The 17187-nt window shown below is 38.1% G+C and overlaps 1 protein-coding gene across 1 annotated transcript in view; it reads right to left on the bottom strand.

Annotated features, from left to right (window-relative positions):
• Ttn (titin) overlaps nucleotides 1-14237 on the bottom strand; it is a 285277-nt gene extending 271040 nt beyond the window's left edge. The window contains 9 exon segments of the mRNA XM_048345167.1: nucleotides 189-341; nucleotides 1033-1372; nucleotides 5271-5515; nucleotides 6094-6179; nucleotides 6736-7023; nucleotides 8565-8738; nucleotides 8741-8767; nucleotides 11529-11632; nucleotides 14041-14237. Coding sequence (XP_048201124.1) covers nucleotides 189-341; nucleotides 1033-1372; nucleotides 5271-5515; nucleotides 6094-6179; nucleotides 6736-7023; nucleotides 8565-8738; nucleotides 8741-8767; nucleotides 11529-11619 — 1404 coding nt within the window. The 5' untranslated portion in view covers nucleotides 11620-11632; nucleotides 14041-14237.
• Nucleotides 14238-17187: the final 2950 nt, after the last annotated feature.

Here is a 17187-nt window from a genome sequence, read left to right as displayed (position 1 = left end):
AACTGTCTGATACAGCTATTTCTTCTGACTTGGTGTGCTCTTGTGATGTTTACAGTTTAATCCCATTTAGCAGTTTAGACCACTTTTTGCTAAGAAAGTTCTAAAAGCCTGGATCAGTGGCTTCACAGGGGAGCAGTGGGTCTTGCTTGAGAGGACCTGGCTCCGGATGCTGGCGGTCAAGTGCTTACCTGTTCTTGAGCAGGTTGGATGCGCACAGCAGTCGTGGTTGTCCTCTGAGCAGTCTGCTCTACAGCGCTGATAACTGGTTCTCTCACTCTGGCCATGTCAACTGCAGCAACGACAGTCGCCACAGCTGCACTTTTGTCAGTATCTTGTTTCACCTGGATTGGGAATGAACAAACACAAACACTTTTATAATGGCACACAGGGATGGGTGAGAATGTTGAAAGGGGTGACACCGATCAAGATATATTGTACGCATTAACTGCTTTGTTAAATGGTAACTCCTTTATATGATTAAAGATAATTTAAATGTCTTTTAAAAAAGGTATACCTGCCAAAAAACGTATAGACAAAGGGAACTGAGTGACTTGGAGTAGAAATTCTTCCTGCAGAAAAACTTGTCATTGCCATAGAAACAGGGTCTGCCTCATTAATGCAAATCTCAGATATTAGGACCTTTGGTCTAATGAAGAATATACTTATAGATCATGACAACCAAAATCAGTCTTCTGTATTAGGGTTTGTTTGTTCACTGAGTCCTCAAGCTCTAGCTTGGCTTTTTTTGCTCAAGGCTGGAGCTCACAATTCCTCTTACTGTTTTGTTGCAGCTAAGTGGAGATAAGAGTCTCACAGACTTTTCTGCCCAAGCTGGTTTTGAACCAGATCCTCATACCTCAGTTTCCTGGGTATTTAGGTTTACAGGTGGGAGGCACCAGCACTCAGCTTCTCTGTTTTGGTTATACTGTCATATTCCTATGCATTTTACCTTCAGTCTATACACACCAAGTTTCACACCAGAAACAGGATCCGAGAAACCAGAATGTAAAAGAAGGGATCAAAATAGAGTACCTCCTTAGTGCTGGTAGCCACAGCTCCTGCTGAGAAGGAAGCACTGGCCGACACACTAGTGGCAGCGCCTGCTGCACCGGTGATGGTCACTTGCTCCTGGACACCGTATCTCCCTTCCCATCTCTCTTCTTTCCTGATCTGAGTAGAGCTTGTCACTGTCGTCTCTCTCATCTCCCTCATCTCAGCCTCAGTGGAAGAGGCCACATAACCTTCTTGTTTCCAAGGAGGAGGCACTTCGGGGCCTGTGGCCATGGTAGGTGTCTGAGTTTTCCGGACGAGTAAGGGTGACCGGACTGATCTGATGGGAGACGTGGAGATCCTCCCTGCTGGAGACACGGATCTGCAGACCAAATGGCAGAGGTCAGATGTTAGAATGACAGAGGTGAAAGCTGCAGGAGGCATAATCAGATCTGGATAATGGGATGAAAATCTGGAAGTTCTTAAAGACAAGAGTTTTAAAATGCATGCTGCCACCACCTATCCAGAGTGTAAAGAAGCTACTTGAAAGTAATTTATTTTAAGCCTCAAGAAGGGGCACTGCCAATCTAGTAGTCATCTTCTCTAAATTTCCCTCTCATCCCAATTCTGGCCAGGAATGGGCAAATGCCAAGTAGGTGATAGATGCAGAAAGGTTTCTGTAACCAAAATGTGTGTGCCTCTCTAGGCTAACTGAGCTGTCTCTTCCTTTTCTGCTTTCCTCCCTCCTTCCCTTCTTCTAAGACTCCCATGGCTTTGCCATGTCTATGTTTTGTGAATTTCCAGGTCAGGAGTAGGGTTCCTTAAAACAGAACCCTTTTGGTTCTGCTAACCTTTTTAGCTATGCAGAGCTTGAGGCTGCTCCTTTCAATGCCCTGTCTTTATTTATACCCATCCGTATTGTACTGGATTGAGGACTTCCTTTAACTAACCTTAATAATTGCTGTGGGAATTGGCTAATTTGAAACCTAATGATTCTGTGGTTTTTCATTGAACTGATGAGGTAGCTTCTTACAAATTAGTTTTTGTTGTTTGCTTTTTAGGTGTATCTAAAGTACAAATAGCATGAGTCAAAGAGTATGGACCCTAAATGTTGGCATTAAATGCCCTTAAGGAAAGTTCTGATCATTTACAGAAATAATTCTGGCAATTGGTCAGCTATTTTAAAGTAAAAAATTTCAAGATGAATTTAATTTTAATCAATAAATTCCCTCTAGGTGGCAGTATTGTCTCATTATTATGATTTGATTATTTGCACATAAGAAAAGCACTTGTTAATGTATCCTGATACTGTATAGAATATTTAGTTTACACTGAATATGGGGAAAACAATCATTCTAATTAAGCTGAAGCTGCAATGGCTATTTACACCAAATTACAGAGTAATTTAACAGAATATTATGACATTAACTTGATTCATGAAGAAAGGTTTAATCATTTTCTTGAAGACTTTTTTGTGTGTATGTGAAAATTAGTTTAAATTTTATAAATGAAACAGTAATCAAACTAAAAAGAGATGTGAGGTTCATGCCTCTATTCTTAAAATGATTGCCTTGGAAATCTAACAAAGACATAAGGCCTACACCAATTGATGAAAGGTAAAGAGACAGGCGTGTCCAAGTTTCCTCTGGTGCTTTGTTCTGGCTGTACCTAGGAAAGTGGGTTTAATTCAAAAAGAGTTAAAGACATGATTAGCATGACATGAGTGATTAGCAGCAGGCCACAGGTAAGCACATAACTGTGAAAATCAATGTAATTTGAGTTATTATAGGAAAGTGCTTATTTCTGCACTTACAATAAAAAAATAATCAGTCACAGCTAGATGCCACACACCTTATTCAAAGAAATATGGCTTCTTTATCTACAGAAAAATTTGAGATTAGGGAATTTTAGGAAGAGGTCTATCTGGGATAACCATTATTTTCTCCACAAATTGACATTTTGATTTTCCAATTATTTTAAAGTAAATTTGGAGGACTAAGCAATTGGATGCTTACTAATAATTTGTAATATTAAGATAGTCAGAATGTGGGATCAAGCTAAGTCTGTGATTCTAAATGATCCTTCAGTTTGGAAGTAAAATCTAGCAAGGTTGTTATCTCCCCCAGAAATCCCATTTGGCTGGGATTAGGATGTCACGGTGTGCAAAACTTGGAGTTAGCTTGAGAAAACACCATTTTATTAGAGCGATAGACATGCTTTTAAATCTGAGCTTTTGTTCAAGTTTTCACATTAGACTGTCAATAGCTTTCACTTTTAAGTACCCCCAAACAATAGAGATTAGAAAATACCTAGCCTTTATTTTATATATTTAGGAGGCATTTACATTGGTTCCTCTGTGAAGTATTTGTTTGTGACTTTTCCATTATGCATTTGGGGTTTTTTGTTAAAATCAATTCGTGGGACTTTTCCCTTGCGTTTGGTATCCTAGTTCCAGGTGCTGCTTACACTGCCTCCAGACTGATTTGCATTTTTCTTGTTTACAGTCTTATCAAGCATAAATGTGTTGCAGTTATACAGGCTAAGGGCTATTATGACAGTATAGGAAGGGGACCATTGTACATTTATTACAAATGTACAATTTGGTCTAGCAATGACCTTGCTTTGGCTCTACTCTAAAAATGAATGGCTTGGAAATCAATAATCTGTCTATCTCTCTATACATATGCATATATATTCATTTTTACAGTGAATCTGTGATCTATTTTTGCAAAGCTCTCCCTATAAATGGTTTCCCTTTCCATCTCTCTCTCTCTCTCTCTGCTTTTGTTTTTTTCTTTTAACTCTTTAATCAATCTGAGATTTGTTTTGTAAATGATGTGGGGTAGAAGTTTATGCTTATTTTCTTCCACATGGATAACAATTGAGATAGTCTCTATTCTCTCTCTCTCTCTCTCTCTCTCTCTCTCTCTCTCTCTCTCTCTCTCTCTCTCCCTCTCCCCCTGCCTGTACCGAGGCTTGAACTCTCACTTGGCTTTCAGTTTGAGCCACTACTCACTTTCTGCACTTGGCTGATGAACTAGAAATAACTCTGGAAAATTTCAACCCCAGAAAGCTTCAAACCTCAATAATTATATGTTAGTCTCCTGAGTAGCTAGGATTATAGGTGTGAGCCACCAGCACCCAATTTGACAATATTCTTTATTAAGTAAAATACTCTCTCCCTTTCCAGAATTAGAAAGGCACTTAATTTTAAACAAATTCCTTGTATACTTTTATTATATTTTTGTTCTATGTTTTGCTTTGGAAGTATTATTCTATTCATTTTGTATTCCCTTTTGTAGTGCTAGGTATTGAATCAGCATCTCATACAAGCGAACTAAATACCCTCCCTTTCAGCTACATCCAGCCACATCATATTATTCACAGTAAGTTTGAATATTTTAAGGTCAACTATCATCTTACTCTGCATTAAAAAATGTATTGGAAGAGATATGTCTTTATGTTTCTTATTTTACTAACATTGATCAGGATATACCTTTTTGTTTGCTCAAAATTTGTAGATGTTTTAGTTTATCATATTAAAAGCATCATCATGTTGAACTAGATCCAAAAGTTTCATTTGCTGTGGGTAATTTACACTTGATTGTATAATTTCTGAGCCCTGATGATACAGGCTTACTTAACTAAGCATTTTCACTAAACATAAAAATCCTCTTTATTTCTAGAAAAACCCAACATAATCATATGCAAAATATTTTGAAGTTTTATTTTTCTTTAGCCTGAGCATTTGGACAGTATTTTCAGTTTACAAGGAACATCTCAAGTAATTATCTTACAACATACCTTGAGATCATTCTCTTCAATCTACAGTTAGAACTAAGACTTCAAGCTACCTGACCTCTAGCAACTTACCAGTAACATTAAGGATTACAATTATTAAGTGCTGTGAATATTTAATGGATAATATAGGTAGACAGCTAATCAAATGACTAGCCTAAAGGTAGTGATGGATACACAGTGGTGATTATTTCACTTTTATCATTATTGCGTTATGTTAAGCTGTTAACAAGTGATCTGGCTGACTGACTAAATCCTAAAACTTGTTTTTCATTTCCCTCTGCCACTTTTTGGCTCCTAAATCATCTTTTATGGTAAAAAGAATATAAATAGGAATTCAAAAATAGAGTCTATAAAGTCCTTCATTTCACTTGTAGATATTAACTTTTTTATTTACTGGCTTTATGGCATGCTATATTTTTTGACTGCATGAAACCTATTTAAAAATGAAGAAGAAGTGGATGTGTTCAAAGAAGCTTTACCTGACCGGGGATGGGGTTGGTGCTCGCACATGTCTGACTGGGGAGGGGGAGTGTCTTATCGGTGATGGGGACTGTTGACGAGCCAGCTGTGCTTTGGCAGCAATGGATGGTGGTGTTGGAGACCTTGACTTTGGCTTTGGTGGTATCCTAGGAGGTGTTTTATGAGGCAGTTGTTGTCCAGTGGCACCATCTATGACCATCTCAACGGTTGCAATTGATCTGGCATCAAAGTGGGCTTCAATCTTCTAGAAAAGATGAAACAAAGTCCATATTGAGAAGGAATTGCTAGAAGGTAGGGCACACAAGCTGGAAGCAGCAATGGCATGATTTAAAAAACAAATAAACCGGGCTGGGGATATGGCCTAGTGGCAAGAGTGCTTGCCTCGTATACATGAGGCCCTGGGTTCAATTCCCCAGCACCACATATACAGAAAATGGCCAGAAGTGGCACACAGGTCAAGTGGCAGAGTGCTAGCCTTGAGCAAAAAGAAGCCAGGGACAGTGCTCAGGCCCTGAGTCCAAGCCCCATGACTGGCCAAAAAAAAAACAAAAAAAAACCAAAACAACCAAAAAACAAATAAACCTTTTCAGGGAGGTAAAGAAGAGGAAGGGCAGACTAATGGAGAAAGAAAGGAAGGGTGGACCAACACATTCAATGTACATGTGTGAAAATGGCACCAGGCAATGTGAAGGAATGGGTGGGGCTGAGAAAGATGGGGGAGAATAATGGAAAGGGTGTAATTGTTCAAGATACAGTACATTCACGTGTTGAATGGTTACCCTTTGTACAACAGTTTAAAGACAATAAAACAACTAAAAATACCTTTTCAATTCGGGTTTGTCTTGTTTCTGAAATCTGAGCAGTCGAGACAATTGTCTTTGTTTTTTTAGCAGGTACCACTTCTTCACCTGGAGAAAGATGAGTATTGATGGGGAAAATAATCATCCATTCTAAAAGACTGTTAATGGTAACCACAGAGTTAATTAAAAATGTCTAGGTGTACCTATGAGGGCAAATGTAGAATGTTTTGAATAAATATGTTAGATTTTAAAATAGAAATTTTAAATTAAATGAAAATTTACCTAAAATCATTTGTTATTCTTAAATGCCATTATCATCTAGGCACTGGTAGTTCACACCTATAATCCTAGCTACTCAGGAGGCTGAGATCTGAGGATCATGGTTCAATGTTGGGAGTGGAGGTTGTTGGGGGAGGATGTAGAAAAGTCAATGGAAACACTTCCTAGTTTATGATGATGAGATTAATAACTGCAAACTGCAGATTGCTTCAGTACTGAGCTCCTCCCTAGAACCATAGACTGGTGGCTGTTGATTTCAGATCACAGCATTTCCAGGGCTATGAGAAGGGTAGCATGGACTCCAGCACCACCTCCCCCCCAGCCCTTAATCCTAGCTCAGATCTCTCTCTCTCCTAATCCCTGCTCCTCCACCACCAGCACTTACCTTGAACCAGTAATTCTGCAGTGGAAGTAGCTCTTCCAACGCTGTTGGTGGCATTCACGGAGTAGGTCCCGGAGTCCTCCGGGTACACTTCTGCAATCAGTAAGCTGTAGAGGTCGCCTTCTTGTGAAATTTGGAAATCAAGGGAGCTCTGGATTTCGGCTCCATCCCGGTAGAACTTCACCACAGGTGTAGGGATTCCTGTCACTCTCACTTGGAGACGCACTTGGCTTCCTTGTCTCACGGTCATGCTCTGCAGTCGTTGTGTGAAGTTGGGTGGTGCTGTCTCTGCTGCAAGGGCCAAGGAAGAAAATAAAAATCTGGCTTGGGAACCATCAAGTTTGAAGGGGTGTGTGTGTGTGTGTGTGTGTGTGTGTGTGTGTGTGTGTGTGTGTGTGAGAGAGAGAGAGAGAGAGAGAGAGAGAGTGCTTTTTATGCTCAAGATTAGCACTCTACCACTTTTCTACCAGTTCTTTTAACTGGAGATAAAAGTCTCATGGAATTTCCTTCCCCCAGCAGGCTTTGAACCATGATCTTTAAATCTCAGTCTCCTGAGTAGCTAGGATTACAGGTATGAGCAACCAGAGCTAGAGTATTTTTAAACAACCACAGCTCAGATTCCAAATCCAGGCCATGATTCATCACTCCTTGACTGTCCTTGAACCAAGATCACCCACCAAATGGTGCAAGAATGGAGGCAGATCACACAATGTTATTCTGCTAAGTATTTTATTATGTTTAGTTTATCTTTGCTTAGCCATTCTAAGCCAGCACATGTCTTAATTTTTAACTCCTAAAGCCTACACTAGATCTTGTGTACTATTTCTAAAGAACCCCTTCCACACTTTTCAGTCTCATATCTTTTATTAATTATTAACATGTTAAGGCAACTTTGCATACTTTAAGCTGTATTAAAATGAATTTGAATGGTTAGTAAAATGGATATACCATTGACTTAGAGATTCAAAAGCTTTTAATATTTTCCAATATATTAGTATTCAAATAACCTAAATATTTTCTGGTATTTAAAATATGAATCTCAATAATGACCTGAGTTCATAATAATTATGCTACAGAATTGGGGGCTTTGGAGTTGACTATTTAAAGAAATTTTTTATAAGACAAGTGGAAAGGGTAAATAGGAGTGAGTTTTAGGTGTTTTTTTGAATACATAATTGCAGATGTTGTCAGTCTGCTTTCCATTTCCAAGCTTTGCGTGGATCGTGTTTGTGTGCCTTCTAGTTAGGATAATTATGGCCCTGCAATTGGACATAGATGAAGGTATAATTTACTGGATAAGCATGTACCATCCTGGGTTTCATGCAAGATATTGTTATGAAATGTGTACAGTACTTCCTATTCTTAGTAAGCATGTTTTCCTAGATGGTGAAGGAGTGAAAAAAAGGCTTCTAAGCTGGATGAGAATATCTCTGGGGGAAATGGAATCATACTGAAAAAATAAATATTTGCCTGCCTTTTTTGTAGTATGTTTTCTGTGTAGTACTGTAAATTTTTTTCCCATGGTGCCGAGTCTATAGATTACCTGTAGATGACAGGCTCAACCTGTGGGAATTACTGGTAAATATCTTGTACTCCTTGTTAGGTTAATACACGGGCTTTCAGCCCTTCTACTTGCTGAGAAATGGGATTTTAACTAGTCCCTTAATATACTTTTGAATGTTTTACCATATGTACCAAGACAGTGTTTCTCTACTTTTGCACTGTATTTTGAAAGGAGAATCCAATTCTTTAAGCTAAACAGCTTTGTCTCCACCTGTGTGCGTTGCGCAGCCTCGACCTCTCACAGGACAGGCAAGTCACCAGCAGCCTACCTGTCACGAGAAGCTCAGCAGTACTAGTCGCTTGTCCAGATCCATTGGTGGCTCTCAGGGAGTATCGTCCACTGTTGGCTTTAGTCACGGCGGGGATCATCAATCTAGCGCGGCCATCGCTAAATGAGATCTGCACACCGGGTAGAGTGGAAGTAGAAATCACCTGGCCATCCCAAACCAGCTCACCTCAGGAACTGGGAAACCTGGAAAGAAAGAACAATTCATCCTTACGTTCAAGTGGGCACTTAAAGTCCTCTGTGCTGTCCCATCATGATCCAGGCTTTGCCCTGCCCCATAAAAGTAAGAATGGAAACCGTTTGATTGCCACAACAGGGCAGTGACATGACAGACATCAGCTTGTAGGCCACAGTAGCTTAGGAAGGCTCTATAGTTTATGGAGGAGTCAGTACTTTTGCTACATGGAAACATGATTTTCCAAGAGCCTCAGTCACTAGTGCCACAGAGAGGAAAAGAATTTTCATTTCCTGACCTTCTGCAGAGTGCTCAATCTGATGTAGTTTAATACACATCATTAAAATCATGAAAGGATTTCTAACAGTGGAAAGGCAAGGGAACAAATTAGAAAGTAACTGGTATCTTGTTTGCAAAAACTTGGGGGACAAATGCTGCAAGGTGTCTAACAGTTGTGCCCCACAAAAGCAGGAGGAATCTTGCCTTCCTCCTCTGCCATTACAGGGACACCGTCTTCCTGAATGCTCCTGCTTCTACATGTACTCATGACTAAAACACTATAGCCAGAGTCTCACGTAAGTGACTAAATCAAATTTATGGCAGAGTTGGATTTGCAAGTAGCAAAGTCTTCACTGACCAGTGAAGAACTCTATGTCACTGATATGCTGCTGTTTTATGTATACGGAAACTTGGTGTTCCAAAGGTCATAATGCTAGTTCAGGAAATGATTTACTTTAAGTTTGACATAGTGGGACTTGGTGATCTATCTCCTTGAGCTAGGAGGTGAAAATAACTGAATGAAATTTCACTGGGCTGTTCTTAGTGGATCTCTATGGAAGAATGAATCACTTTTGAAGAATGGCTCACTATGGAAGAATGAATAGTATTCGATTAATAATTCATAGGTATTGGACATTTTCAGTTGTATATATAATACTTTGTTTTGGTACCTTTCCTCAGGCTTGAACTCAGGGCCCAGATGCTGTCCCTGAGCATTTTTGCTCAAGGCTTACTTACCCTCTACCACTTGACACTTAGCTTCACTTCCAGCTCTCTCTCTCTCTCTCTCTCTCTCTCTCTCTCTCTCTCTCTGTGTGTGTGTGTGTAAGACTAACTGCAGATAAGAGACACAGGGACTTTTCTACCAAGGCTGGCTTTGAACCACATTAATCTCACTTTTCTTCCTTCTTTTTATTCTCTCTTTCTTCTTTCCTTTCCCTTTTTAATTATGTTTAAGTAGTTATACAAAAGAATTGTCATTCAACAAAGCAGTTTATGAATAAAATGCATCTTGATCAATGTCACCCCTTTCAATGGTGATATATTTAAAAATGTTATTAGCACTTGTGTGAACTAACCAGTTTAGGAATTATAAAACATTCTAAGATACATCACTAAATCATTTAGAAGTCAATAAGAATTCGTTATGTAAGAGGAGAATTAAGTTGGTGTCCATGCAAAGGAAAATGAATGATTATATGATTTTTTGCAATGCAAAATGAAATAGCAATTATGGAAAGGACTGGTATGTAAGATAGAAAAGGCAATGTAAAAGGAAATCTTATTTTTTGTTTTTATTACATACAATAAGGTTAAAAAACAGAAAACAAAGAGATGCATTGAATTAAAGTTCAAGCATAATTTTAATTGATCCATGTAATATTATATAGCCAGATACAATACCAGGAAATACAGACTAGGTGATTTTGAAATTAGTTATAATATAGTTCATTAAAATCTTCATTTTTTCATAAGCTGATAGGCTCCTAAAATTACGCACTTTCTGGGGGCTGGGGATATGGCCTAGTGGCAAGAGTGCTTGCCTCGTATACCTGAGGCCCTGGGTTCGATTCCCCAGCACCACATATACAGAAAATGGCCAGAAGTGGCGCTGTGGCTCAAGTGGCAGAGTGCTAGCCTTGAGCAAAAAAGAAGCCAGGGACAGTGCTCAGGCCCCCAAGCCCCAGGACTGGCCAAAAAAAAAAAAAATTATGCACTTTCTGGAAACATTTACTTTCTGGATTTATCCTTACATTGATTTATGAAGAAGGAAAAGAAGGAAAGGAAGAAATAGACAAAACTCCTTTTAAATAAAATTGCAGGATCAAGGTGCATTGTATTCACAAACTGACATGTAGAACTAAAACCCCTTCGTACAATGACTCGAGGATAATTTTTAATAAAAATATAATTCTAAGGAGAATATTTTTGACGTTTTATTTATTGTCATTTCAACATGATCCAAAAGTCTCTCGTTTACTAGGATCACTTAATAAAGATGAAGGAAAAGAATAAAGTGATTAGGACTTAGCACATCACTGAATAACTAAGCCTCTGTGGAAGGCTCGACACACTGTTGCTTCCCATATAAAATAATTGAAGTTCAGGTACGCTCACTACCTGTCCAGACACACTGTGGCTGGCACCTGGTTGTGTTAGGATTCCGGACTGCAGGGCTGGCTCTGCAGTAGAATCCAAATATAGAATGCCCAAATTTGTTCCTACATTGTTGCTGGATTTTGACAGCAATTTTTAATTTAATGTTAATTAATTTTTGCTGTGTGGGATTATAAATATGAATAAGCCACTTTTGAGTCATTATATTGTCAGCTTTTGTCAGTACTTTGTGAATGGTTTTGTCCTTATAAAATGACCCTAACAACTTAACAAAGAGAAAGCACAGCTTCAACTTAGTGTTGACTCTTACCCCCAAAGTTACTTTATTAGAGAGAAAGCAGAAAAAGCAAAAGTAGGACTTCTGTGTGGACTTACCACTAACGTGAGCCTCAAAGGTTGCGGTACTACCCTCCAGTACCACAACACTTTGTAACGGCTGCATAAACGTCGGTGCTTGAGTAGCCATCTTTTTAGGCACTCTGAAAAGAAAGAGGAAAATCAATGAGTGTGTCAAGACCAAGGCCCATTTCAGGATACTTTGTGTAGATGACAGAGACACAAGTTTCTCCAAATGGATTGTTCCATTAGTCTTCAGTAGCATTAAAGTAGGCCTTCCCCATCCTGGCTTGGACTTGAACAGCTGCCCTTGGAGATGACCTGAACACTAACAGGAAATAGCGAATTTAAGATGAAATTGGAGAAACATGGACCAAACAGATTAAAGAATGTTCCAGGGTCATCTATTAGTATTACCAATGGTGAAAAATAAGGTTGAGTTGGAAAAAAAAAAAGAGAGCTAGAATAATGTGGGAGTAGCAAAGAATAATGTAACAAGTGAACAGTGACTCTGTGCATCAATTTGATGTATAAGAGACTTTTTTCCCCCTAGTACTGGGGCTTGAACTCAGGGCCAATGTGCTGTCCCTGAGCTTGTTTGCTCAAGGCTAGTACTTCACTACTTGAGCCACAGCTCTACTTCTGGCTTTTATGGTTAATTGGAGATGAGAGCCTCATGGACTTTTCTGCCCTGACTGGCTTTGAACCAAGATCCTTAGATTCCAACGTGCTGAGTAGCTAGGATTGCAGGCATACACCACTGGCACCCAACAAATGGCAATTAGTTTAAAAAATTTTTTTTACTTCCCAATAGTTTTCACTCACTGTTATGAGTTCATAAAGAGTCATCAATTCAATCATTGTCTGAATACTTAAAATCGTCACTAAAATCTAATATATTGACTTAACCATTCTTTTACTGACCTGATATGCTTTGGGCAAGCCTTAACAAATACACACACCTTTTCTAGACAGTAGAGAATGCTTTCTATTTCTTAATACCTGTTCATACTATAAATGTGTAATTAATATTACCATTGCTGAAGAAGATATTCAGAACAGAATTTAATAGGCAGGCCAAATTTTAATATAGAGATGAAATAAAAATACTGGCTTCAGTTCTTAATATGGAACAATTTGCAAACTCTGAATAATGGAAGTCTGGTGGGAAATGAAGGTGAAGTGAAAAGACCTATGCTTTATAACATAAAATATTCAACATCAAAGAAATGACTATAAAATTTGCAGTTAAATTCTTTTCTAAGTAGAAGAAAATACTTTATCAGTTTCAGAGGTCCTGTGAAAAAATTTCTTATGCATACATACCTAATTATTCAACATGATTTTTCTACTATTCTGAACTAAAAAGGCAATTTCTGAATTGTCAATAGCTTCACTATTATTTCTTCATGAAAGTCTTTGCTAACCAAAGCTTTATGGATCAATAATCTTCTTGGTGCTAATGTTGTACCTTACTATAAATTTGGAGTTAATTACAAGGTAAAGGAAATCTGTTTTTTCTGAGACAAAATTCAGATTTGGGAAATTCATAATGTTTAAAAAGGTTTTACATGAAACTTTTGTCAAGAAATCTCTTCTGTACTAGGTTATCTTCAGGATAAACAACTTTTTCTTCTCAACTTTCCCATTAGCAAGCTAGTTTGCCTTCTAAAAATAGATATCTTCTTAGATATATAACAGTACTGTGTATCTATGCAATAACAGCCATTAGAGATTGTTAAACTAATTCCAGGAAGTAATAAAATGGTAATGGATGTAAGAACTAAAAGCTTTTTATTTCTTATTCTTCTTAGCATTGACATTTATTATATATCATATAACTGGATTGTGAGTTGAGTTAAAATGCATAATGTGATTCAGATTATTTAAAAAAAACAATGCTATTGGCTTATTCCAAATTTCTAAAAGGTTGTCATGAAGTGACCTAAATTAGTCTCCCACGTCTAATGTGTAGGTGAATTTTGTTGCTTTAATACTTTGCTTTTTCAAAGAGAGGCCTTTGTCTAACAAGGCCGAAGGTATGCATCTAAAATGTCATGCTCCCAAAATAAATCCTGCAGCATTGAGTGACAGCAGGCAAGTGTTCTGTCACTCGCCTGCAACTGATACCTCAAGTAGTTGATTCCCTTAAAAAGTCATCAGGGTGTAGCTGGTACCACATGCATTTTATCAGAGCTATTCTTGGTGTGTCTAGCTTTATCACTGAGTAATATAACCTTGAACATTTTCAACAGACACAGAGTCTTTAAAAGAAAGCAAACACTTCTCTCACCACATCAGACCCCCAGTTTTAGAAAATAAGGTGCATTTCAGCAATCTGAAATATTGACTGTGAGGACAGTCGAAAGCATTTGATTAAAAAAAAAAAAGAGGCAAAGCAAAGCTCACACATTTTAAGATGGAATTTAACAAACACATTTAGAGGTCAAGATCAGCAATGGAAGAACTTAATGTAGAAAAACAATCGGCAGCTAGACATCCATAAGAACATAGGTCTAATATTTAACAGGAAAAGTGGCTTCTCACTCACCTGATTTCTCAAGAGCGCCTAAAAAGGGTGGGACTAAGCCCAAAGTTGCTTCTGAAACGACGTCCTATGTAGAGTTGGTTTTTCCGACCATCTCCGACATGAATCGGTGAGCCTCTAAACCTAAAAACAAAACTACACAGTCAAGACTGTGTAGTTTTGCTTTCCTGTGCAATCCCTACACCCGAGGCGAGGTGGGAATGCGCGACTGCTCCAGAGCCAGGGGCTGGCCCGTCCTTATATCTACCAGATCTGCTGACAGCCCCACATCTTCCAGAGGGGCCTTGGTGATTGGTTCTTTTAGGAAAGCCTGCCGGGAGAGGACCTATTTGGTAGCCTCACTCTACCACCTGTCGTTCTGATTGACCATGCTAAATTTAGCCCCCTCCAACAGACTTTTCCAAGGAAATGGAAATGTATTTAAAAGGAACCTCAGTGAAGAGCATGTGTTTCCAGTGTTAAAGATATGTCCATGAGGGTTTAAAGCAAAGATGTAGCAATAAGTAGCAAACGTACAGGATTATACAAACAGCCCCAAATCTGAAGTCGGTGCCCTGTGAATCAGGCCCTGCTCCCATTCCCTGCCCCTCCCCCACTCGGCCAAATGGACCCGTCAATCATGCAGCAGAGCAAGAAATTTATCTCTTGTCTAAGGCGTCATCTTTTCTGAAAAATCAGTTGTTATAAACCTTAAATTTGAAAAGACTTCATCTGCACTATACACATTCTCTAGAATCCACTTGTACATTGGGATGACTTAGGCCATATTAATGTCTCATAGTTCTAAAAAAGTTGAAGTTGAAAGGCAAAATCTGTATTCAGTTTAGAAGTAGTCTATTTAAAAGAATAACTTGCTTCACTTTTGTCAGATTTCATTTTTGTCTGCCATTAATATTTACAAATACACACACACTGCTTCACAATGAGTAGTCAAGACTAAGGTCTAAATTATCCATACAGTTTTTTTTTCTTCCCAGAAGATAAAGGTTGCTCTACTAATCTCTAGAGTTTGCTGTTACTAATGGGAAGTGGCTAAGGGATGATATAGTTGCTATTTTAGGACTGAATTTAATTTCAGACAAGGAATATTTCAAATACAAAAGTGCTTACCAAAAGACCTTTATAGTATGGCTCAGCTGAGAGATTTATAAAACTCTCAGAGGGGAAAATTATCTTTATGGATAACAGAAAGAGACTTTCATCAATAGAATAGACAAAAAACTTAAAATTTAAAATTAAATGCCTAAAATAAAAATATTCTGTGTTATGGGCCTCGTTAGGCCTTTCAACTTACTTATTAAAATTAATTAATTTATTTATTGTCAAAGTGATGCACAGAGGGGTTACAGTTTCATGTGTAAGGCAGTGAGTACACATATTTTCTTTTTTTTTTTTTCAGTCCTGGGGCTTGAACTCAGGACCTGAGTATTGTCCTTGGCTTCTTTATGCTCAAGGCTAGCACTCTACAACTTGAGCCAGAGCTCCAGTTCTGGATTTTTCTATATATGTGGTACTGAAGAATTGAACCTGGAGCTTCATGTATGCAAGGCTACCACTAGGTACACTCTACCACTAGGCCATATTCCCAGCCTGTGAGTACATTTCTTCAAACTTGTTACCTTCTCCCTCATTTTTCTCCTACCTTCCCCCCTCCCCAACTCCCTCCCTGACCTGGGAGTTGTACAGTTGGTTTACAGTATATTGTCTTCTAAGTATTGCTGTTACAATGGTTCACCTTTTACCATTTGTCTCTCCATTTTGATATTCTCCTTCCCTTCCCTATGTATATAAACATATACACAATACCCAAGGTACCAAAATCAGTTACATTGACCTCAGGGGTAAAACCATGGTGAAGAAAGACAAGAGAAAAAGGTATAATTTTACATGGTACATTGAAAATAACAATGATACATTGTTTATTTATATAACTTGCAGTTCATTTCATTTACCATCATCTTATGTGTTCATAGTTACATAGCTATTGAGCTATTGTGATCTTCTGCTAGGACTATCCTAGACATGTATTAATTATTACCAATGAGGGAAACCATAGTATGTTTCTTTAGGTCTGCTTCACTTCACTTAGTATGTTTTCTCAGCCTTTCCATTTCCTTACGAATGTGGCAATGTTAGTCTTTCTGATGGAAGCATAGAATTCCCTTGTGTATATGAGCCACAGTTTCTTGATCCATACTGAGGGGCATCTGGGTTAGTTCCATATGTTAGCGATTGTAAATTGTGCTGTGATGAACATAGTTGTGCTGGTAGCTTTAGGGTGGTCTTGCTTGCAGTCATTTGGGTAAATGCTCCAAAGCAGGTCAACTTATTTTTTATACCTTGCAGTTATTTATATAATGATTAATTTATTAACTTTGAACAGAGCTTAAATTTACCAACAATTGATTCATGCAGCTCTATTGACAAGTTGACACAATGCACTTATTTAAACATTTTGCTCCTTTAAAAAAGTGTATTTTATGTGTGGGTAGCCTCATTCTCTTCCCACCTTGTCATAGATCATGTCAGCCATAACTCTGTTTCATTGCTGGAAACAATGTTTGCTGGAACTAAAGCCAGACCATTTTAAAAACTTTGAAACTAGAGTTAATAAAAGAGTAGAATTCTCAAGCTTATGTCACATAATTCAGGAAGCTCAATAGCCAGAAACCTGAACCATATATTATAAGTACTAAAAAATAAAATCTGTGTCTTATAAGAATGTCTATCTATCCAGTGTTCTTAGACTTTTCCAGATCTTTAAATATTGATAAGATCCTTACTTTTGTCTTTTACGTCCTTATATAACATTTAGGGTTAAATAAATAAAGGAAGAAAAAAAGGAAAAGGATAAGAACAAGGAAGGAAAAGATAGTAAATTTGATATAGTACTTGTGAAAGAGGGCTTTGAGTGGACAGCATCAGACAGTTTATAATATCATGACAATTATTGGTTTTAAAATTAAATATGCCACAGTTGGAATACAGTAAGCTAGCTCAGTGGGAATGAACTGCTGCTCAGATTTAGAGTTAGCTGATGCTGTATGATCTCCATTTAGTTCTCTAGGGAGGGGCCATACAGATAATCTCAAACAGCTGGCAATTCAAATATAATGCGTACTTAGTTTTGGAATGTATGGTATGGTTCTC

The sequence above is a fragment of the Perognathus longimembris genome, chromosome 4 (genome assembly GCF_023159225.1).
Source record: "Perognathus longimembris pacificus isolate PPM17 chromosome 4, ASM2315922v1, whole genome shotgun sequence".
NCBI lineage: Eukaryota > Metazoa > Chordata > Mammalia > Rodentia > Heteromyidae > Perognathus > Perognathus longimembris.
This window is presented reverse-complemented; position numbering and strand designations above follow the sequence as displayed.